Source organism: Oryctolagus cuniculus, chromosome 12, assembly GCF_964237555.1.
Source record: "Oryctolagus cuniculus chromosome 12, mOryCun1.1, whole genome shotgun sequence".
Taxonomy (NCBI): domain Eukaryota; kingdom Metazoa; phylum Chordata; class Mammalia; order Lagomorpha; family Leporidae; genus Oryctolagus; species Oryctolagus cuniculus.
The window spans coordinates 67987146-68010173 of record NC_091443.1 but is presented as its reverse complement, the minus strand read 5'-3'; the positions used below and the strand labels follow the sequence as shown (position 1 = coordinate 68010173).

At 43.1% G+C, this 23028-nt stretch overlaps 1 protein-coding gene and 1 long non-coding RNA gene across 3 annotated transcripts in view; one reads left to right on the top strand and one right to left on the bottom strand.

Moving 5' to 3' along the window:
- The first annotated feature begins 2423 nt into the window (after window positions 1-2423).
- Window positions 2424-21877, top strand: GATM (glycine amidinotransferase). The gene is made up of 9 exons (XM_002717894.5): window positions 2424-2741; window positions 4273-4491; window positions 13079-13274; window positions 14784-14974; window positions 16032-16169; window positions 16303-16467; window positions 17127-17190; window positions 17943-18059; window positions 20853-21877. The coding sequence occupies exons 1-9, from the start codon at window positions 2673-2675 to the stop codon at window positions 20963-20965; spliced, it is 1272 nt and encodes a 423-aa protein (XP_002717940.3). The 5' UTR covers window positions 2424-2672; the 3' UTR covers window positions 20966-21877.
- The window catches only part of LOC103351115 (uncharacterized), a 43467-nt gene continuing 25737 nt past the window's right edge, over window positions 5299-23028 (bottom strand). Inside the window, exons 3-4 of one of the 2 annotated variants that reach the window (XR_011380890.1) lie at window positions 7831-22837; window positions 5299-6667 (exon numbers count right to left, since the gene is read on the bottom strand). This is a non-coding gene — a long non-coding RNA (uncharacterized lncRNA). The remainder of the gene's footprint in view (window positions 6668-7830; window positions 22838-23028) is intronic. The other variant, XR_001794996.3, reaches the window with a different exon arrangement.

The window sequence follows — 23028 nt, the reverse complement described above, 5'->3', positions numbered from 1 at the left end:
AAGGACTGTGTATGTTGGGGGCGGGGAGGTGCTTTGATTCAATTTTCTAACACTAGGATGGTTTGAGTGGCTCTGTCCACACAGTGTCCATTGAATTCTAGGAGATAGGGTGTACTGTATGGCTATAGTAAGACTTTTTCTCTATGTAAAGCTTAATGATTCCTCTCAAATCTCATTATTATCACCCAGTTCTTATATATACAAATATGAAATGTTGTCTTTAATGGGTAATAAGAAGATGTTCTCATCTCAGACAGAAATGGTATAGGATAACATCAAGGCATTGTTACAAATACTTACATTCTTTCATTGAGGAGGGGCACATCTCGGGCCACCCTAAGGACACAGAGAAAAATCAGACCTCAGATGTAGCTGTACTTCTTTTTGGGAGGAAGTATTTTTAAATTTTGAGAAATGTTCACGACTTGCCCCAGCTCTCACTAGAAGTGTAAAACCTTCATTAGAAAGGTCCAGGGATCTGTTTCAATTGCACGCAGCGAGTTAGCAGCAGAACTAAGATATAAACCCTTACTCACTGACTCCTTTCACCATATTATATAACATTTGGGGCTTCCCTGTTGTTAAGAGTGGAAATGTGTTGCCTCATATGCATAAAATTCTTTGTGCCGCATCAAGTTCTGTGTGTACCATCTCTCATGTTGGCCCTGGACCGGACAACCTTTGTGCCAGGGACAATAAATGCAGTTGTTCTCATTTTGTAGACAAGATTGCAACAAAGAAGACAAATCATAGTCTATATCAGTCAAGACTAGAACCCATTTCTCCCAATTCCCTCTCCAAGGCTCTTTCACAGTGCCATCTTGCTAGCCTGGTACCTTCCATCAATGAACTTTGGAAATCAAGTTTGAGACACCAGAATGTGCTCTCCTGCATGGAGCCTCGATGTTAAACTGAATTCTCTAGTTTTTCACAAATCTGTAGCAATTAAGACTTGGAAGTATGAGGAAACTACTGTTTTTTGGGGGGACTTTGTTTCTGTTTTGGAAGGTAGAGAAATATCTCCCTCTCACTGGTTCACTCCACAAAGGCTCACAACATCCAGGGCTGGGCTAGACCTAAGCCAGGAGCCTGAAACTACATGTGGATCTCCCACATGGCTGGCAAGGACCCAAGTACTTGAGCTATCTATCACCTGCTACCTCCCAAGGTGCATATTAGTAGGAAGCTGGATCAGAAGCTGAGCCTGGACTGTGAATTCAGGTACTCCCATGTGGGGTGGGCATCCCACACAGCGCAATAACTGCTGTGCCAAACACCCACACCTTTTTTTTTTTTAATTTTTTAAATTTTTATTTATTTTTTTTATTTTTATTTATTTTTTTTTTTGACAGGCAGAGTGGACAGTGAGAGAGAGAGAGACAGAGAGAAAGGTCTTCCTTTGCCGTTGGTTCACTCTCCAATGGCCGCCGCGGCCGGCGCGCCGGGGCCGGCGCACCGCGCTGATCCGATGGCAGGAGCCAGGAGCCAGGTGCTTTTCCTGGTCTCCCATGGGGTGCAGGGCCCAAGCACCTGGGCCATCCTCCACTGCACTCCCTGGCCACAGCAGAGAGCTGGCCTGGAAGAGGGGCAACCGGGACAGAATCCGGCGCCCCAACCGGGACTAGAACCCGGTGTGCCGGCGCCGCTAGGCGGAGGATTTAGCCTAGTGAGCCGCGGCGCCGGCCTTTTTTTTTTTTTTTTTTAAACAAAAGCATCCTAATCAAGTTGAAACAAAAATTGTAATACATGAAATGGGAGGAAAGAGCTATCAGTAGTAGTCCTCCCTTATTTCTGACCCACATTTGTCTCTATTTTCATGATTGACTTTCCCAAGCCAGAGGCAGGTGGCCAAAGAGCATTTCAAAGTCAAGTGGTCCAAAGAACACCGGACAGGTTGGTGGGTGGAAAACCCAGCCCCAGATGAGTGCAGGATCCCAGCTCCAGACTAAGACCGTCTCAAGTCTCAAACCTGGTGTTGCCTTAAGACCGCTAATCTCTAGGTGGTTTCCTTCACTGTGCAATGAGGGGACCGAGTCAGTGTGCATACCTGAAGTTAAAACTAAGACTACCCAGGTTTTGCATACTTAAATTCACAAACGTACATTTAAAGCAATAACAGAGGTCTTTAAAAAGTTCAAGAAAATGCGTATTATGAAAAAACTATGCGTGGATTTCTTTTTTTTTCTTTTCTTTCTTTTTTTTTTTTTTTTTGCACCAAAATAAGCCCTATGAACGCCATCTCCACGAACTTTTAAAGTGCCCCCTCATATATGTACAGAAACATTTTGAAATCCATGCACACAGGAGAGTCCTTGGTCGGAAGTTACACACACCCTTTCCCTGAGACGCCAGTGGACCTCGTGGCGGGCAGTACAAGCATCAGCGGACTGACAAACTAAAAAAGGGCAAGCCTGGAGACTCGGCACGGTTGCCACAGCCGGGACAGTTCCTAATTCGGGGCGGCCCCGCGTGCGGGGCCCAGTGCTCCGCAGCCCACCACCTGTTCCCGGCAGCCAATGGGGCGGAGGGGGAAGGCCGGGGCGGGGCGCGGCTACAAAAGGCCACGGACTGCACGCGCCCGTACACCCGCTTCGGTCGCGCTCTCGGGAAGCTCGGGCTGACGAGGCCGTGCGCCGGGAACATTCCGCTCGTGGACCAGCCGGACCTGGGCGATGCTGCGGGTGCGGTGTCTGCGTGGCGGGAGCCGCGGCGCCGAGGCGGTGCACTACATCGGGTCTCGGGTGCGTGCGCCACCCACCTTGTCTGGCGGTCTCGCGTCTCCCCTTTTGCTGGGCTCAGCGCGCAGAGCGAAGAGCGGCTCCCTCCCGGGCCCGCCGCGTTCCCTGCCTTTCCCTAGCCAGACAGAATTGCTAGAGTCTCCCTGGCCCCTTCCTTGGAGGCCGAGCTTCAAGAGCTGTGGCTGCTGGGAACTTGGCATTGTTTCCCTCGGGCAGGGGGCGCGCAGGGGGCGCGCGTGACGGCCCCAGCCCGTGGGGGGCACAGTTGCTCTACGCGTTTTGGGCCACCGCAGCTCAAGGGTTGCTGTCTTCCTCAACCTGACAGCTTTCCACCCAGGGAGAGGGGATGCTGCAGACCGGGGGCTCCATTTTGAAGTGTGGCGTTGTTGGGGTTCAGTGCTCTGGGTGTGCAGAGAGTTGGGAGAGCTTTGGGGAGATGCGTGTGGGGTGGCTGGAGTAGAGGGTAAGTGGGAACTGGGGACGGAGTGCTACCATGCAGGCTCACTCCTACCGTAACATGGAGTCCTGGAATCACAAGCGGAGTTGAGTTGAAGCAAGTTCAGCCCTGAACCCGGAGTTTCTGCCTAGCCCCGCCCTCCACTTCTCTGGGATGTCGGGTTGCGCCTGCAGACCCTCCCTTGCTCTCAGGACAGGAATAGCTCAGGGAGCCTGGCTTCCCCAGCAGCTGGGTCCAGAACAGCTGTCACTCTCCCTCTGGCTTTGGTCTCCAGCCCTGCTGCCCTCCTTCCCCTTTTAACAGCATGCAGAAATTTGGGTGGTTGAAGTTTGCCCGGTGGCTGAGACTCTCTCCATGCTCCACCTCTTATAGGACCTGTATTTCTGAAGGACTTTTTTGCAATTCTTAGATTTCCTTTTGAGTTGTTCAAATCTGTGCCTGGGTAAACCTTATTTTGACTAGGGTACTGTGTGCCATCTGTAAAATGCAGCAGATGGCAGCTGATCATCTCAGTGCCATAGAACAAGAAGTGGATGTAAGAGATGAACATTGCTGAGTCTGAAGTTGATTTTTTCTGAAGGATAAGGCCCTATTGTGCACCTGCTTCCACATTGCCATTTGTAAAAGTTAATACTTTTTAAAAGGCCTAATGTTAGTAACCTTTGATCCTGAAGGGTGGAGGAGGCTCTCTCGCCTGGCAGGACTTGGCAGAGATCTGTGAAGCAACTTTCTGTGGTTTTCTTTAGAAAAGTTGCTGAAAGTTTGATGAAAGCTTGTTTACAGAGATCTGATCTGAGGCCTAGATGATGGTGTATGGTCACCAGACACAAAAATCTACTTAAGAGTTTTAAGGAGTTACAGCGAATAACAATAGCTAAAAAGGCAATATGCACATGAACTAGAAGGTGGATAATCACCTGTAATCCCACTATGCCTATGCACTATTGGTTTATCCTCTCCTAAGGGACTTTAAATGTCTGACCATATTACACTGGGTTTTCACCCCATCTCTCCTTCCTCCTCCCAAGTATTCTATAGGGCTGCACAATAACCTCTTGTTGTTTTCGTTCTTGAAAGCTTGGAAGAACCGTGACAGGATGGGTGCAGCGAACTTTCCAGAGCACCCAGGCAGCTACAGCTTCCTCCCAGAACTCCTGTGCAGCTGATGACAAGGCCACTGATCCTCTGCCCAAGGACTGCCCTGTCTCCTCTTACAATGAATGGGACCCTCTGGAGGAAGTGATAGTGGGCAGAGCAGAGAATGCCTGCGTTCCACCATTCACGGTGGAGGTGAAGGTAACGCCAGGGACTCGGGGGTTTGGAAGTGGGTTCCCGCCGCTCCTCCTGCAGTGTGGTCTCTGCTCTCCCCTCCTCCATGACTGTTTTCATTTTAGCTTACTCCTTTCCCTCCCCAACTGAGAGTGATCACTCTGATAGCCGCCAGAAGATACTCCTTCACAGTCCACAGTGTTGGGTTGAACAGAATTTCACTTCCGGCCTCCTTTTAGCCATGCTCACAGCTTCAGCTCCCTCCTTCACTCTGGTCTAGTTCACTCTCCTGAATACCATCCAAATGACATGTTTAACTTTTTTTTTCAGTCTCTTAAAAAAAAAAAAAGTTTTTATTTGAGAGTTAGAGAGAGAGAGAGAGTGTGTGTGTGTGTGTGTCTTCCATCTGCTGGTTCACTCCCCAGGTGGCTGCAATAGCTGGAGCTGATCTGATCAGAAGCCAGAAGCTTCTTCAGGGTTTCCCCACAGAGGGACAGGGGCCCAAGCACTTGGGCCATCTCCTGCTGCTTTCCCAGGCCACAGCAGAGAGCTGGATCAGAAGAGGAGCAGTGGGGCCAGCACTGCGGCGTAGCAGGTAAAGCTGCCACCTGCAGTCCCAGCATCCCATATGGGCATCGGTTTGAGTCCCAATTGCTTCACTTCTGATCCAGCTCTCTGCTATGGCCTAGGAAAGCAGTAGAAAAATGGCCCAAGTCCTTGGGCCTCTGCACCCATGAGGGAGGCCCGGAGGAAGCTCCTGGCTCCTGGTTTCAGATAGGCTCAGCTCCAGCTGTTGCAGCCAACTAGAGAGTGAACCAGCAGATGGAAGACCTCTCTCTCTCTCTCTCCTTCTCTAATAAATCTAAAAAAAAAAAAAAAAAAAAAAAAAAAAGGAGCAGCCAGGACATGAACCAGCGCCCATATGGGATTCCAGTGCCACAGGCAGAGGCTTACTTAGTCCACTACACCACAGTGCCGGTCCCATGTTAAACTTCTTAGTGGATTTTGCCACAGTACCTCAGACTCGATACATTTAGAGTTCAGTTGCCAGCCATCCAGCTAAACTGGAACCTCCTTCATCTCTTCTTTTAATTTTTTGGCATTCCTGTTTAATCAGCCTAAAATACCAAAGAATCATCTGATTCATGCTGCAGTCACGTCCTCTACATCTGTTCTGCAAGGTGCAGCAGGTGTTTTATCAGAATGAATTTTGCCTCTATTCCTCTGCTTCTGCCTTGGGCCAGGAGCTCACTGTAGTCAGTCATTGCATTATACTAGTGTAGTTCACTCTAACTGATCTTCTCTGTAGACCACCTTTTAGCTGCTATCAAAGTGATTCTTTTCAATCCCAATTTAGTCATGTTACTCATCCTGCTCCCATCATTCCTTCTGCCATTCTGTGCCCCTGCTGCTTGGGATCAGGTCCTGGAATGCAGGAGCCTTCACAAGTTGGCTCTTGTCTGCATTTCCAGGACTCTGCATTTCAGTCATTGGCTCATCTTAGGGATGTGTTAGAATGATAGGGTAGCAGATATTCATTCTTTTCAGAAGACTTTATAAGACAACTATGAAAGTAGCCAAACTACTCACTGTTCCCTGATAGGTCCCATGCCTTTGCTCCCACCTAAGCCTCTTCCATCCTGTACCCTCTTCTCTGCCACCACCTGGCTCCAGTGCTTTCACAAAGCCTTCCAGAATTTCCCTGACAATGCATAATAGCTCCTCCAAAAAAGCAAAACTTTTTCTTGTTCTTTATCCATAGGATTCTTTTGTCTAGGGCCTTGATGGGTTGGTGTTCATGTTGCATATTGCATCAGAATCCCTTATCTCAGGGAGCTTCCTTCACATTTGTAGATAAAGCCAAAGCTTCCATTAATAATGGGTGACAAATTTATCTTCAGTACACTTAGGTCTTCCTGAATCTTTACATTTTCATTTGTAATGTGAATTGAGGGAATAATTTCTATAATTGCACCACCATCATCATCTGAAATATTGCCTGCCATGGGCCAGGATTCAGAGATACTGACACAAAAGAACTTCCCTTCTGTTTAGGGAGGTGTGATGTTCACATGGCAGTGAAGACTAAGTATTTGGTGCCCACCAGCTGGCAAGGCAGTTGAAGAGCCAGGAGAGCTAAGCAATGATCAAGTGCTGAATAGTTAGGAAGACTTCTTGTAGAAAATGAATTCTTGAATTAGACCTAGAAGACAAAGCAATAGAAAAAATAGTAATTTCTTCTAATTGTGATATTTGGAATCTGATGAACAGAATAGCTGACATGTCTACACGTGTTTTTAAAAAGCATGATCTTGGGGCTGGCGCCGTGGCGCACTAGATTAATCCTCTGCCTGCGGCGCAAGAATCCCATATGGGCACCAGGTTCTAGTCTCGGTTGCTCCTCTTCCAGTCCAGCTCTCTACTGTGGCCTGGGAGGGCAGTGGAGGATGGCCCAAGTGCTTGGGCCCTGCACCCACGTGGGAGCCCAGGAAGAGACACCTGGCTCTCCTGGCTTCGGATTGGGTAGCTCCAGCCGTTGTGGCCATTTGGGGGGTAAACCAAAGGAAGACCTTTCTCTCTCTCTCTTTCTCTCTCACTGTAACTCTATGTGTCAAATAAATAAATTAAAAAAAAAAACTTAAAAAATAAAAATAAAAAGCGTGATCTTCCACGCCCAGCTCGGCAGCACGTACACTAAAAAGCATCATCTTTCTACATCTTTTCTTGAAAAGAAGTCGTCCTATCTAGTAACCATTTTAATTGGTAAATTCAGGCAAAAGTTTTTCATTTTACTTGTCTTTAAAATGATTGACTTTCATACTGTGTGAACTTATGGAATCAGGATTTTTTTTTTTTTTTTTTTTTGACAGGCAGAGTGGACAGTGAGAGAGAGAGACAGAGAGAAAGGTCTTCCTTTGCCGTTGGTTCACCCTCCAATGGCCGCCGCGGCCAGCGCGCTGCGGCCGGCGCACCGCGCTGATCTGATGGCAGGAGCCAGGAGCCAGGTGCTTTTCCTGGTCTCCCATGGGGTGCAGGGCCCAAGCACCTGGGCCATCCTCCACTGCACTCCCTGGCCACAGCAGAGGGCTGGCCTGGAAGAGGGGCAACCGGGACAGAATCCGGCGCCCCGACCGGGACTAGAACCCGGTGTGCCGGCGCCGCTAGGCGGAGGATTAGCCTAGTGAGCCGCGGCGTCGGCCGGAATCAGGATTTTTAGGCATAATGAGCTCTTTGTCACTTGACTTCTGACTTCAGACTTTGTCGTTCCATAGACTTGTGTAAAGCGTACCATGCTGAAGTCAGGAGTCTGGGATGAATTAGGCATTTGATAAAAGCTTGATATCTAGTCTCTGTTAATCAACTGACCTTGTACAAGATTCCACAAATTTCTGGGCCTTGGTGAAATGGCAGTATTAAGCGGTTTGCTTTCCACCTAAGATGATTGAATATGAAGGCCATGTTTAATATTTTAAAAAACAATCTACAATTCATCATAGTTGTATGGCTCTAGTGTGCCAATTACGTTACAAAAACACATTGAAAGTGAAATGGCTGTAAGTAAGTATTAGTAATATTAGCAGTACTGATTTCATTAATTTGGTTATTTCTGTTTTGTGTCTTATGTAAACTAAGCTAGTTATTGAGGGAGAAGAAGTACATGTAAGACATGCATCGCATCCACAAGGCAGGGCTTTGCCTTCTAGAATAGAAGAATGACACAGATTATTAATTGATTACAGAATAATAAAAGATAAAATAACATAGTAAACTAGTTATTCACAACTAGAGCATAGGATGTTAGAAGATATAAGTGCTAGAGAAGTGTTAAGGAAAAGAATGATGAACACAGTTGTCAGGAAGCACAATTTTTTTGTTTTATTTATTTGAAAGGCAGAGTGAGGGAGACAGAGAGAGAGAGAGAGAGATCTTCCATCTGTTGGTTTACTCTTCAAATGCCTACAACAGGTAGAGCTGGGTCTGGCAGAAGCCAGGAGCACAGAACTCCATCTGGGTTTTCTACATTGGTGGCAGGGGTCCAAGCACTTGGGCCATCATCTGCTGCCTTCCCAGGCAAATTAGAAGGGAGCTGGATCAGAAGCAAAGTAGCCAGGACTCAAGCTGGCACTCCAATAAGGGATGTGGATGTCCCAAGTGAGGCCACCTAACCCACTACACCACAATACCCACCCCCATATGGCTTTTTATTCTATGAAACATACTAAATCTTTGCTGTACAATGTATGCTTTTTGTTTTGCTCATCTTTTTTTTTTTTTTACAAAGCTCTTGAAAAATGACCTTTTGTAAAATATAAGATTAATCAAGGTTAATGTTACAGTTACAGCTGGATAAATAGAAGTAAGTTTCTATTGACATTTCTTAGCTTTCCAAAGACATTGTGTAAAAGTTCATTTTAAACCCTGTAAAGGATTTCAGACTCTGAAAGACTATATTGTTTCTAGGAATGCTGCATCTCTGCCACAGATTATTAAAAATATCATATGCTAAGCATGTAGTATAGTGCTTGTTATCTTGCACATGCCTGGTAAATGATTGCTAACTCATTATCAAGGTTATTAAGGAAGAGTAAACAATTTCCAAATATCTCTTGTAAAATATAATTTGCCCTGATCATTTGGACTTTGTCCAACCTTTGCCAGATTATAAACTATACAAAAAGAAAAAAAAAAAGCCCTCACACTTGTTCAAATAACTTTTTTCCCCCCAGGAGTTTACATTTATCAAAGCAAGCTTCACTTTGTACAAATAGTCACACAGGACATTTTGGAATGAGTCTGGCAAGACAACACAACCTCATCTGTTGTAACCCAGTGTTAAATTTTCAAAGGCTTCTTGTCCCTTTGTGGAGTGTGAGAGATGTGCCTGGCATGAGAAGCAGGAAGTGGTGAATGGTTGGGCAGTACCCAGGATGTGTCTGAGCAGAATATAAAGAGTCATTATTACTTTCTCTTTCTGGTTGCTGCTACAGAAATTACTAGGACTAAAACATAGTGGGATGTTTTTGTCTTGTTTTTGAAAGAGAACATTGGTTTTAAAAAATATTTGGATGTTGTTTGACTATAGATCTTTAAAAGTAAGGAAGCAAGTTAATGATTCAAATAGAGGTCAGCAAACTTTTTCCATACATGGCTAAGTAATAAATGAGTTCAGGCCATAGATATCTGTTGCAGCTACTCAACTCTCATCCCTTCTAATTTGCCTGGGAAGGCAGCCGTAGACCAAGTGTAAGCAAATGAGCATGCCTGTATTCTCATAAAACTATTCCCACACACAGGCCATGGGACAGATTCAGTGTGTAGACCTTAGTTTCCCAACCCCCTTTTTAGAGCTTCACTGGCATCCTTCGTACTTTCTAAAGATCTATTTTTCAGCTGCCTTTTCTCCTCTTCCAGGTTTGGTTCTAGCCCAGCTGATGATAATTCTAGATAACGAAGGAACAAGAGGCACATCTGCCTGCATATCTTTGATGTTCAACAGCCTGAGGTGAAAATGGAAACAGGGAAACAAAATCTAGAAAATATATTTTTTAAAAAAATATTTATTTATTTGAAAGGCAGAGTTACAGAGAGGCAGAGGCAGAGAGAGAGAGAGGTTTTCCATCTTCTGGTTCACTCCCCAAATGGCTGCAACAGCCTGAGCTGAGCCAGTCCGAAACCAAAAGCCAAGAGCTTCCTCCCACGCAGGTGCAGGGGCCCAACGACTTGGGGCATCTTCTGCTGCTTTCCCAGCCCATAGCAGAGAGCTGGATCGGAAATGGAGCAGCCAGGACTCAAACCAGAGCCAATATGGGATTCCAGCACTGCAGGCGGCGGCTTTACCCACTACGCCATAGTGTGGGCCCCAAGATACTGTCTTTGAAAATAAAGAGTAAGGTATCTAGACTTTTAGTCCATCTCAATGGGCAGATCCCATTGGCAGCAACATGAACCATGCTAAACAATTCCAGTTTTAAAAGATTTTGCACATCTAGTTAAAAATGTTCAACCACTGGAACATATCCGAGTCCCTTTGTGTGTTTGGCACAATATCAGACAAAGAGTCAGTGCAGTTGAGTTCTGATCCTGCTTGTCCAGTGAACACATACTCTGAGAGCCTCTTTCCTTGCTTACAAAATCAGTGTGTGAGGATTTGCCCTGTCTCTTAGGATTATCCAGAACACCAACTGAGAGACCATGTAATTAAAGTATATTTGCTCCAATACACTTGAGCCCATTACCCAGTTTTGCCCATATCAGAAATGATCTGATTTAGGATGGAAATACTCCTATTGCCCATAGTCGGGACTGGTAGTTGGTCAGCCAATCAGTAATATAAAGAACCTTTGGGAAAAAAAAAAAAAAAAAAAAAAAAAAACTTGCTTTAAGTGTATTTTTTAACTAAAAATGTAATTGTAATTTGCTTTACCAATCTTTTGGTGAAGTTCCAAGACTTTTTCTTAGAGAGTAGATTATCTAATTGGAGTTCTGCTTCATTACCCTGATAAATTATAAGTTGCATCACATTTCCCAATGTCTTTCTTTAAATTGACTGAAAATTTAGACACTTGTAAGATAATCCCAGTCTGGATCTTTCCAGATTTTTTTTTTTTTTTTTTTTTTTTTTTTTTTTTTTTGACAGGCAGAGTTAGACAGTGAGAGAGAGACAGAGAGAAAGGTCTTCCTTTTTCCATTGGTTCACCCCCCAAGTGGCCTCCATGGCTAGTGCACTGCAGCCGGCGCACTGCGCTGATCCGAAGCCAGGAGCCAGGTGCTTCTTCCTGGTCTCCCATGTGGGTGCAGGGCCCAAGCACTTGGGTCATCCTCCACTGCCTTCCCAGGCCACAGCAGAGAGCTGGACTGAAAGAGGAGCAACCGGGACAGAATCCAGTGCCCCGACCGGGACTAGAACCCGGGTGCAGGCGCCGCAGGCAGAGGATTAGCCTAGTGAGCTGTAGCGCTGGCCTCCAGATGTTTTAAAACCAGTATGTTATAGTTGTGCTTACCATAATCCAACAGTAATTTTTAACAAATTGAACAAGCCATTTTAAAATATTCAACTGTTTTCCATTTGGTTGTTTTTGAAAGAAATAAAGATTTACTTACGTATTTGAGAGGCAGAGTGACTGGAGTGGGGGGAGAGAGAGAGAGAGAGGGAGAGAGAGAGAGAGAGATGAAGGAAGAAAGGGAAAGGGAGGGAAGGAGAGAGGGATATTTTCCATCTGCTGGTTCACTTTCAAAATACCTGTAATAGCCAAGGCTGGACCAGGCTGAAGCCACGAGCCAAGGTCTCCCACACAGATGGCAGCAACCCAAGTACTCGGGCTATCACTGTTGCCTTCCAGACATATCAGTAGAAAGCTGGATTGGAAATGGGGTAGCCACGGCTTGAACCAGGCACTCTGATATGGGATATGGGCATCTCAAAATTGCTTAACAGGCTGTACCAGAATGCCTGCCCTGGCTGTCTTTTAAAATGCATATAACCCCTGGGAACCTTCTAAATGTGAAGCTTTTTTCAGCTGCTGAAAACTTGTAACTTGGTTTAAAAGATAATGTCTTTTTTTTTTTTAAGATTTATTTATTTATTTGAGAGGCAGAGTTTCAGAGAGGCAGAGGCAGAAAGAGAGAGAGAGGTCTTCCATCCGCTGGTTTACTCCCCAGATGGCTACAACAGCTGGAGCTGTGCACATCTGAAGCCAGGAGCCAGGAATTCTTCCAGCTCTCCCACGCGGGTACAGGGGCCCAAGGACTTGGGCCATCTTCTACTGCTTCCCCAGGCCATAGCAGAGAGCTGGATCAGAAGTGGAGCAGCCGGGACACAGACTGGTGCCCATATGGGATGCTGGTGCTGCAGGCTGGGGCTTTAACCTACTGCGCCATAGCGCTGGCCCCAAGATCAATGACTTTTATGACAAAAGGATCTGAAGCAAAGTGGGAGCTTAGATAGGTTGGGGAAAGGAAAGGTATGGTTGATGTGAAACACATCGACTGGACAGTACCAAAGGCAGACTTGTACTGCCATATAAATTTGCCAAATTCTCTTAAATGGGAAAATCAATAATGGATTTTTAAGAAAAACAAAGCATTTTTCTAAGTATGTCCCTAACCTTAACAGGAAGAGGCTATCATTTTTTGACCCCCACAAAATATTTAGAAGTACCATTTTCCAGACAGAATACTGGAATACTGGGATAGCCCATGGTTTGGGCTTAGTATCGGATTTTTATCTCATGCTATTTTGTTGTTGTTGTCTTGTTTAATTTTGTTGAGAACTCTCAGATGGGAACACCTGTGTCCTGTTCTTTGGTGAAGCATGGTAAAAAGTGGCACTGAGAATGCCAAGCCTGACTGAGGGCATACACGCTGTGAGTGGTTGAGCACAGGATCTCAGGCAGGAGAAGCAAAAGGCCTGAAAATATCAAGATAATTTAGAGTTCTTCACTCCACAAATATTGGGTGTCTTCCCAGAGCCAGTATGCTCCATGCTGTGGATCAACACTGAACAAGACGTGATGGACTCAATTCATCATAAAGAGAGTTGTTCACCACTCCTGAACATATCCATGAGCTGTGTTTTTCTCCTATAAGTATTTCATTTCATTTCCTCTACTTTTAGGCCAACACGTATGAAAAGTACTGGCCATTTTACCAGAAGCATGGAGGTCATTATTTTCCCAAAGATCACTTGAAAAAGGCTGTTGCCGAAATTGAAGAAATGTGCAATATTTTAAAAATGGAAGGAGTGACCGTGAAAAGACCTGACCCCATTGACTGGTCATTGAAATATAAAACTCCTGACTTTGAGTCGACTGGTAAGTGATGTGGGATAACTCTAACTGCTAGTCTCTCTCTCTCTCTCTTTTTTTTTTTTTTAAATATTTATTTATTTATTTGAAAGGCAGAGTTATAGAGAGGCAGAGGCAGAAAGAGAGAGGTCTTCTCTATCCATTGGCTCACTCCCCAGATGGCCACAAAGAACTGGTGCCCATATGGGATGCCGGTGCTTCAAGTGGCAGTTTTACCTGCTACACCACAGTGCCTGCTCCTGATTCTTTTGGTATGATTAAAATACATACATTCTAAGCTCCCTTGTAAATGTAATGGAATCTCCTTGAGAGAAGCAGTTTTCCTAAAACTTTCTAGTTTTTTCCCTTGTATGGCAACAGTGGGTTACATTTAATTTTCCTCAAGAACAGATATTAAGAGGGAATACAGGCCAGTGCCGCGGCTCAATAGGCTAATCCGCCACCTAGCGGCGCCGGCACACTGGGTTCTAGTCCCGGTCGGGGCACCGGATTCTGTCCCGGTTGCCCCTCTTTCAGGCCAGCTCTCTGCTGTGGTCAGGGAGTGCAGTGGAGGATGGCCCAAGTGCTTGGGCCCTGCACCCCATGGGAGACCAGGAGAAGCACCTGGCTCCTGGCTTTGGATCAGTGTGGTGCGCAGGCCGCGGCGGCCATTGGAGGGTGAACCAACGGCAAAGGAAGACGTTTCTCTCTGTCTCTCTCTCTCTCACGGCCCACTCTGCCTGTCAAAAAAAAAAAAAAATTCTATTTTATTTCTGATTCAATGACTGTTCTTGTGCCTGAGGACTGTGTTCTAATTTATAGTTCTAGAATGATTCTTGACTCAATTTTTATCTTGTGATACTGATATCCCTTAAGGAAATCTATTCCTATATTACAAGAAAGGATCTTAGAGGACGGCGCCACAGCTCACTTGGCTAATCCTCCACCTGTGGTACCAGCACCCCGGGTTCTAGTCCTGGTTGGGGTGTCGGATTCTGTCCCAGTTGCTCCTCTTCCAGTCCAGCTCTCTGCTGTGGCCCAGGAAGGCAGTGGAGGATGGCCCAAGTGCTTGGGCCCTGCACTTGCATGGGAGACCAGGAGGAGGCACCTGGCTCCTGGCTTCGGATTGGCGCAGTGCGCCGGCCGTAGTGGCCACTTGGGGGGTGAACCAATGGAAGGAAGATCTTTCTTTCTGTCTCTCACTGTCTAACTCTGCCTGTCAAAAAAAAAAAAAAAAAAAAAAAGAAAGGAGCTTAGAGAAGATGAAGGCTTGATGGTTCAAGATCTTTTTGAATTACTTTATTATTTAATTTTTGTTTTCCTTTTTGCTTGGTTTCCTCATCCCTATATAGAATTCATGTTAAGCTAATATACTTCCCCCATTTTATATAATAAATATATATACAAATGTACATGTACAGTGTTTGCAGTAATATTTTTACCAAAAAAACCCACATCATGTTATATAGACTTTCCTATCTTGGAGATGTTCATGTTTTCATCACTGAGCTTGTCACGAACTTTGTGGTCTAACAGGTTTATACGGTGCCATGCCCCGAGACATCCTGATGGTTGTGGGAAATGAGATTATCGAGGCTCCTATGGCGTGGCGGGCACGCTTTTTTGAGTACCGAGCATACCGATCAATTATCAAAGACTATTTCCATCGTGGTGCCAAGTGGACCACAGCCCCTAAGCCCACAATGGCTGATGAGCTTTATGACCAGGTAAGTCCTTAATTATATAGGTTTACTACTAACTTTTCTAAATAATCCACAAAGAGATTTTCTAGTACTGTGTATATATTATGCATTTCAAAAGAGTTCAAAAACAGAGAACATCACCTAAGTTTAAAGAAAGATGTGTTCTATAATGAAAATAAAAGTAAATGATCATCTGATAAGATGTTAACAATAATATCTAACACTGATTTGATGTTTACATTGTGCCTGGCCATGGGATTGTTCTTTATATACAATGGCCATCATTGCGTACTCTTCACAGCTACTGGACAAGGGTGTAGTAGCATTCCTTTACAGAGGCGGGGAAACTTGCCAAAGGACACATTGCTTTTCTCTGGTGGAGATAGAAGTCACTAGGTTGAAATCTGTTCTCTTCTAGAAAAGAACCTGGTCACATTAAAATGAAATGTAGGTCCCTTGTCAAATCACTTACTGTTTGGTCATTCATAGAAAAAAATTCGAAAATCAAAATGTCATCTAGGAGTTTAAAGACAGAAATAAATAATGAATTAATTCCACTGCACTTGCTCAAATTTGGCAAAGGAAGCATGAATCTCATTTTATGGTATGAGTTAGGCTCGAGACCAAATGCCTTTTCTAAAAGAACATAATGACTTCATCCTGTTTGTTTTTAATATTGAAGATAGCTTAATAAATGCATGTATAGGTCATAGGATATTTTCAGAATAAATTACTGTCTTGTCCCACTTATTTCTAAGTATAAAGGAAACTATTTTACTCATATGCATGGATTTTTTTAAATGTTCGCACCAAAATAAACTTGTCTTTTAACTCCATTTCCATTAATATTTTACAATACTCTAGTTGTACTTACCTTTTTCATTTGCTGTTATGGTTTCTTTATAACGGACCTGCTTCTCTTTATGAATGTTTTAGTTTAGAACTGAGAAGTAGTATTATTTTAGGAAATGATGATGTGAGCAAGGTTTTTGGTTAGCAATATATGCCTTATAAATAATTGTCTGACAAAAAATAATTTTCTCATGAACCAATTGTGTGTGTTCATTCTTCTTCCAATTAGAATTACCCCATCCATTCTGTAGAGGACAGACACAAATTGGCTGCTCAGGGAAAGTTTGTGACGACGGAGTTTGAACCATGCTTTGATGCTGCTGACTTCATTCGAGCTGGAAGAGATATTTTTGTACAGAGAAGCCAGGTTGATAAAAGCGACCTCTTAAATTTCACACTATATTACTGTATTTCTTATTTCAAATTAAAATAGTTTTATCCTAAATATGTTTGGTTTTCTAAACCTGGAGTCTTTACAGATTGTCTGTCTTTATTTCCAGGTCACAAACTACCTGGGCATTGAGTGGATGCGTAGGCATCTGGCTCCTGACTACAGAGTGCATATCGTCTCCTTTAAAGACCCCAATCCCATGCACATTGATGCCACCTTCAACATCATTGGACCTGGTCTCGTGCTTTCCAACCCTGACCGACCGTGTCTCCAGGTAAGAGAGTCTAGCAGCTAAGTGATACTGCCACTTTTATTTTAAGCCCTTCCATTAATCTTAATGGTTGTAAATGACAAATTCAGCAATGCTCAACATGATTGTGATCAAACATTGGATTGTTTATGATGTATTCATTGTAAAATGTCCAACACTCAGAAATACACATCGTTGCCATGATAATTAGTGTAGTGTTGTCAGACTTTGACTTTGGCTGCTTGCTCTTACTAAAGCCTCAAGTTTGTGCTTGCATGTGTATTTTTATCAGAGTGTGGTATTATCTCATAACTGGCAGCTCTGTTGTAAGTAAAATGATTCCTGCATGGCTAGGGTGATGCCAATGGGCAGTGGTTGTCTTCCCTATCTAGTGGATCAGGCTCCTTTGGTCCAGCTTACCCTATAAGAAGGAGAATCTGCTACATTGCAGCTGCTCTCCCCACCACCTCCTACCTCCTATTTCTGCCTACTACCCACTACTTCCAGTCAGGCAGTAGGCGATTTTATGTTATTTGCAATGCTGTAGTACACCTTTGGGAAGATAGCATCCCCAAAAGAATTATTACTGGTAAGGGCTATCAGAAACCAAGGATGGTAAGAATGGTGTAAGTTAATTTAAGCCTCTTTATGTTTATGTTTTGTATTTTTTTTTTGTCTTGCAGATTGAACTTTTTAAGAAAGCAGGATGGACCATAGTTACTCCTCCCATACCTGTCATCCCAGATGGTATGTTTACTTCAGTATACTTAGAGACTTAAGTGATTACATCAGTGATCCAGGATCACTAGAGAACTAGAGGGAGTAACCCAAATTTTAACCATTTGGAGAAACTGTTTCTCCAGTATGGAGTAACATAGCACTTGGGACTGAGAATACAAGACTGGGGCTTTGGGTTGCAACTTTTCCTCCCATAGAAGATGAAAGTGAGAGAATAGGATAACATAAGATTACAGAAAGTAAGGTATGATGTTTTAAAGGAAACAGGGTGAAATCCAAATGCATATGAGTTGTTCTAAGATTAAAATAGGCCGGCGCCACGACTCACTAGGCTAATCCTCCACCTTGCAGTGCCGGCACACCGGGTTCTAGTCCCAGTCGGGGCACTGGATTCTGTCCCAGTTGTCCCTCTTCCAGGCCAGCTCTCTGCTGTGGCCCGGGAGTGCAGTGGAGGATGGCCCAAGTGCTTGGGCCCTGCACCCCATGGGAGACCAGGAGAAGCACCTGGCTCCTGCCTTCGGATCAGCGTGCCGGCTGTGGCAGCCATTGGAGGGTGAACCAACGGCAAAGGAAGACCTTTCTCTCTGTCTCTCTCACTGTCCACTCTGCCTGTCAAAAAAAAAAAAGATTAAAATAAGTTTTCAAATGGAAAGTGAACTGCCAAAATAATTAAACTATGACTTAAATATTTATTCTTTGTAAATCTTTGCTTTAAACAAAAATGAGAATAGCTGTGGTTTAATCATTGTTGTTATTTTTAGATCACCCACTCTGGATGTCATCCAAATGGCTTTCCATGAATGTCTTAATGTTAGATGAGAAACGCGTTATGGTAGATGCCAATGAAGTCCCAATTCAAAAGATGTTTGAAAAGCTGGGTATGTACAGTAAATGCAACATGATGTCATACATGAAAATGTTAAATAAGAACTAAAGAAATGACACACTAGGTCTGATGGATAATTAATTTAATTTCTATTCCTTTTAGAGGCATTAAATTATTATTTTGTAGATGACCAATGTTTGTTTTCAATAAGCATAGCTACAAAAGATTGGAGATTCACTTAAAATTCATGAAACACTCCCTTAGCAGTAAGTTTATCAGTCTTAAGTGTCTTTATGTGAAGAACCAGCTCTTTGTAGATGAACATACAGAATGATCCGCCCTTCCCCAAACAGGAAATCATGAGGGCCCCTGAAAAGTAACTTAATTGTCATTACATATTTTAAAGAGCTTAGAAAGGAAAAGATGTAGAAGTGACTTATATGTGCAGTAAACACAATTAACAGATTATGTGCATTAGAAGATGTGAGTAAATCATTCACCTTTGAATTAAAGAGCAGGACTGGGTTTTACTGAAGTGGGAGATTGTTTATCCTAATATTAAAAATTTATGGCCGGCGCCGTGGCTCAACAGGCTAATCCTCCACCTGCGGCACCGGCACACCGGGTTCTAGTCCCGGTCGGTGCGCCGGATTCTTTCCCAGTTGCCCCTCTTCCAGGTCAGCTCTCTGCTGTGGCCCAGGAAGGCAGTGGAGGATGGCCCAAGTGCTTGGGCCCTGCACCCCATGGGAGACCAGGAGAAGCACCTGGCTCCTGCCTTCGGATAGGCGCGGTGTGTCGGCCACAGTGCGCCAGCTGCGGTGGCCATTGGAGGGTGAACCAACGGCAAAGGAAGACTTTTCTCTCTGTCTCTCTCTCTCACTATCCACTCTGCCTGTCCAAAAAAAAAAAAAAAAATTTTTTTTTAAACCGATGATTCTGGTACTATTAATAAGGAAAAGATTTTCATTCGAGCTATTATATAGAGTACAGATATAAATTCATATATTTATTATTCTTAACATATTTGATAAATGCTGAGTGTCAAATAAAGCTAAGCAGTTTACTGATTGAAATTGAGCCTTTTTTGCCAGTGCCGCGGCTCACTAGGCTAATCCTCCACCTTGCGGCGCCGGCACACCGGGTTCTAGTCCCGGTCGGGGCACCAGATTCTGTCCCGGTTGCCTTCTTCCAGGCCAGCTCTCTGCTGTGGCCAGGGAGTGCAGTGGAGGATGGCCCAAGTGCTTGGGCCCTGCACCCCATGGGAGACCAGGATAAGCACCTGGCTCCTGTCATCGGATCAGCGCGGTGCGCCGGCTGCAGTGCGCCGGCCGCAGCGACCATTGGAGGGTGAACCAACGGCAAAAGGAAGACCTTTCTCTCTGTCTCTCTCTCTCTCTGTCCACTCTGCCTGTCAAAAAAAAAAAAAAAAAAAAATCGAGCCTTTTTTGAACAAATGTATTTTCTATATTTCAGGCATACTGCCCAGAAGAAATGATTTTCCCCCTTGGCATGTCCCTTCTTAATTAACTATCAGTTAATAAGATTGGTCTCTCAGTTTTCAGTTGAGCAGATTGACCCCTGCTCATACAAAGCCACTTTTCTTCTGGTTTTCATTAAATAACCTATTTGCATGGGGTCAGTTTCTTTGTCTACTAAGATTTTGTTATTTTTCATCTTAAAATAGTATAAAGTACCAAATATCTGAGTTATTGTTTTACTTTCAATAGCTGAGGTTCCTTTAGACCACAGGGAACCTGTTATAGCAAATTTAACAAAAGGAACTGAATTCCCTCCAATTCAGGATTAAAGTGGCTGTAGCCATGTAAGATAATAACATAATTCTAGCAGGAAACATGCTCATGGTTAAAAGTCCAATCCATACCCAAATGCACTTCCTACTCTTGTCCAAACCCTATTCTTCCTCTTCAAAGCCCTACTTGGCCTCCTTTGCTCAGGCACATCTACCTGAGTGAGTCCTGCCACTTTCCTCTTCCTGATTATGCCAATTGGACCCTTTGTGACTCTGTGGCTATCTGCTCCCTCAAAATAGTGAGTTCCTTGAGGGAGGAAAATGGACTTTTAAACCACAGTAACATAGTAGATTCTTCATGAATACCATTGAGTAAGTAGGCCCTACATGTCACAGCCATGCCCTTACAGAGGGTAGCAGATTATATAAATTGTCTGATTAGCTTTGATACTTACATAACCATAAAACTCAGATATTAAAATACCAGTTCTGTTCCATTGTTCTTTAAGGTAGCCTGGTAAAGTTAGTTTATATCAGCTAAACTTTCCTTAAATATGTGTATATAAAGCCAACTTTCCAGGTTGGCTAAATTGCATTTTTCCTGCCAAATCAACATGGTAGAAGCAATCTGACAAAGTATTTAAAATATAGTTCGAAAATGTCTTGAAATTTTAGTACTTGATGATTTTAAACATTTATAGATATGCAATCATATTTCAAAAAGTTTGTGGGTCAAATGGAATTAAAAAATATGTTTATTTTAGTGCAAACATTTCTGGAATCCTTGCAGTTTTTTCATAACATGCATTTCCCATGAATTTTTTGAATACCCCTATGTCTGCTCATCAAGTCTGTAGATTTGTGAATAATTAATAAAACAAAACTTCAAAGTCTCTGTTGACTTTTTGTTGAGGATTTCATATTAGCAGTGGAATAGAGTAGATGAAATATCACTGGTGAAAATAAAATAGAAGAGAAAAGACTACTCCAGGCTGGGCTAGAACCGCAGGATTCCTCCAAGTCTTTAGGTTTACCCTCTGTAGGGGAGTCTTCATGTTAGTCCATCTCCCTAACCACACGTCTCTTTCATGGCAGGCATCAGTACCATTAAGGTGAACATCCGTAACGCCAATTCCCTGGGAGGAGGCTTCCACTGCTGGACCTGCGACATCCGCCGCAGAGGCACCCTGCAGTCCTACTTCGACTGAGCAGGCCTTAAGGGGCTTGTGGCGGGGCCTCAGATACACCTTGAAGCTTAGGGGCAAGGTTCATTCTACTGCTTTAAAAAGTGCATGAATTATAGTGCTTTAAACAATCATATCCTTAATAGGGGTCTTAAGCCTGGTTTACTTTTATTACCTTTCTTTGACATAAGGAAAATAACTTCTTCTAGGTATTCTCTACTCCTAAAGTTATTTACTATTTGGCTTCCAGTATAAAACTTGGTGAATGTGTACCAAGACAAAAATCAGTCATTTGAGTAACTTGGCCACTAATATTTAACCATCTACCTCTGTTTTTAATTTTCTTTCCAAAAGGCAGCTTGAAATGTTGGTTCTAATCTTAAATTTTTTTTCCTTTTTGGTAGACTTGTGAATGTTTTTATTATTTTCTAAATGAGAGAAAGACTTAGAACATAAACAGACCCTAAATAGATACAGGTAATTGTCTCTTTTTCTAATAAGGAATTTTTCATTTTTTGTTTTTTAAAAATAAACCTAGACCATGCAAAAACTAACATGAATTTTCCATGAAAGTTTTTAATATTCTGATGTCAACATAGTACAACTAAAAACCTTTTCATATTACTTACCTCATTTCAAGTGAACTATTTTAATCTTTTCCCTCTCTTTCTAAAACTTTACAGAAATATTTAGTGTAATAAGATATAACTTTGAGTTCCTATCCCTAAATTTTCAATATATAATAGATATGTTGCATCTTGGTAATCTAAGTCTTGTTTACAGATGTGCAAGTTATTTAAAGCATAGACTTTAAAAACATTTTTAAAAACTAATGGAGGTAAAACCTACATGCAATGTGAAATAATTTTAATATTGGATACTGCACATGTATTTTTATTCTAATAAACGTTGTGTTCCAGATTGGATTTTATCAGAGTTTGGTGTCAGTCTAATTATTTTAGTGTAAGTGAAGTGTTTAAGTATGGCTCTTGGGACAGAATTCTAATTCTCTGAACAAAATTCATCTCAAATTTAAACTCAATATAGTCACATGTTGTTTACCCATGGGAATGCATTCTGAGAAATGTGTAATGGGGTGGTTTCTTTTTCATGTGAATATCAAAAGAGCATCTTTACACAAACTAAGACAGCTACAACTAAGACAATACAATCTGATGGAATCACCATCGCACGGCCGCGCTTGAATTCAGAAACGTTTAGTGGTCAGTTAATCCACTCATTGAAAAATACCTGAATATCTTCTGGGTAAAAGGGACTATTGATCTTGGGCCCCAGAAAGGAAAAAGAGTCTGTGTTCCCCAGTTGCTGAGTGATCCTGTTAGCAGACACAAGAGGATGCATTTGTTTGCGATGTCACTGAATAATCAGCCTCCAGCAGGTGCTGCTCAGAGTAAAGGAGACAATGGGAAGGCAGAGTCCCCTAAAGAAACTGGCCTCCCAGACACAGTTTGCTGGGGCTTTTATAGCAAGGGGTAGGGGAGTAATAAGGCAATATAATCTTGATTTTTAAAAAGATAAATATCCATGTTCCAGTCTGTCCTGTTTTAATTAAAAACAGTCTCTTAAATCATATCATTTTTTTCCCCTCGTTTTCAAAGCCAAATTTCACCAAAGGCTACCTATACTTTCCACATTCATTTTCTTGATTCCTACTTCCTGTTCAATTCACTGATGGCTAAAATTTTCCCCAACTTTGTCAAAACCTACATCCTATGAGTTCAACAAAGAACTGAGAGATCCAGTGGCCACTTTCACTCTTTATCTTGAAACACATGTCATCCTACAGCAAGATTCAGCAAATTGTGGCTGGCAGGTAGAATCTGGACTGCCACCTGTTCCCAACAGGTCCTCTGAAATAACAGTGATCTTTATATTCTGTAATAGTGGGGAAAAAATTAAAAGCCTATTTTAAGACACATGAAAATTATACAAATTCATATCAATGTCCTTAAATAATGTCTTTGGAACACAACCACATTCACTAGTTATGCCCTGTCTTTGGCTGCTATTATGTTACAGTAAAGGCAGAGCTGAGTAGCTGCTGTCACCACTTCGCATGCAACACA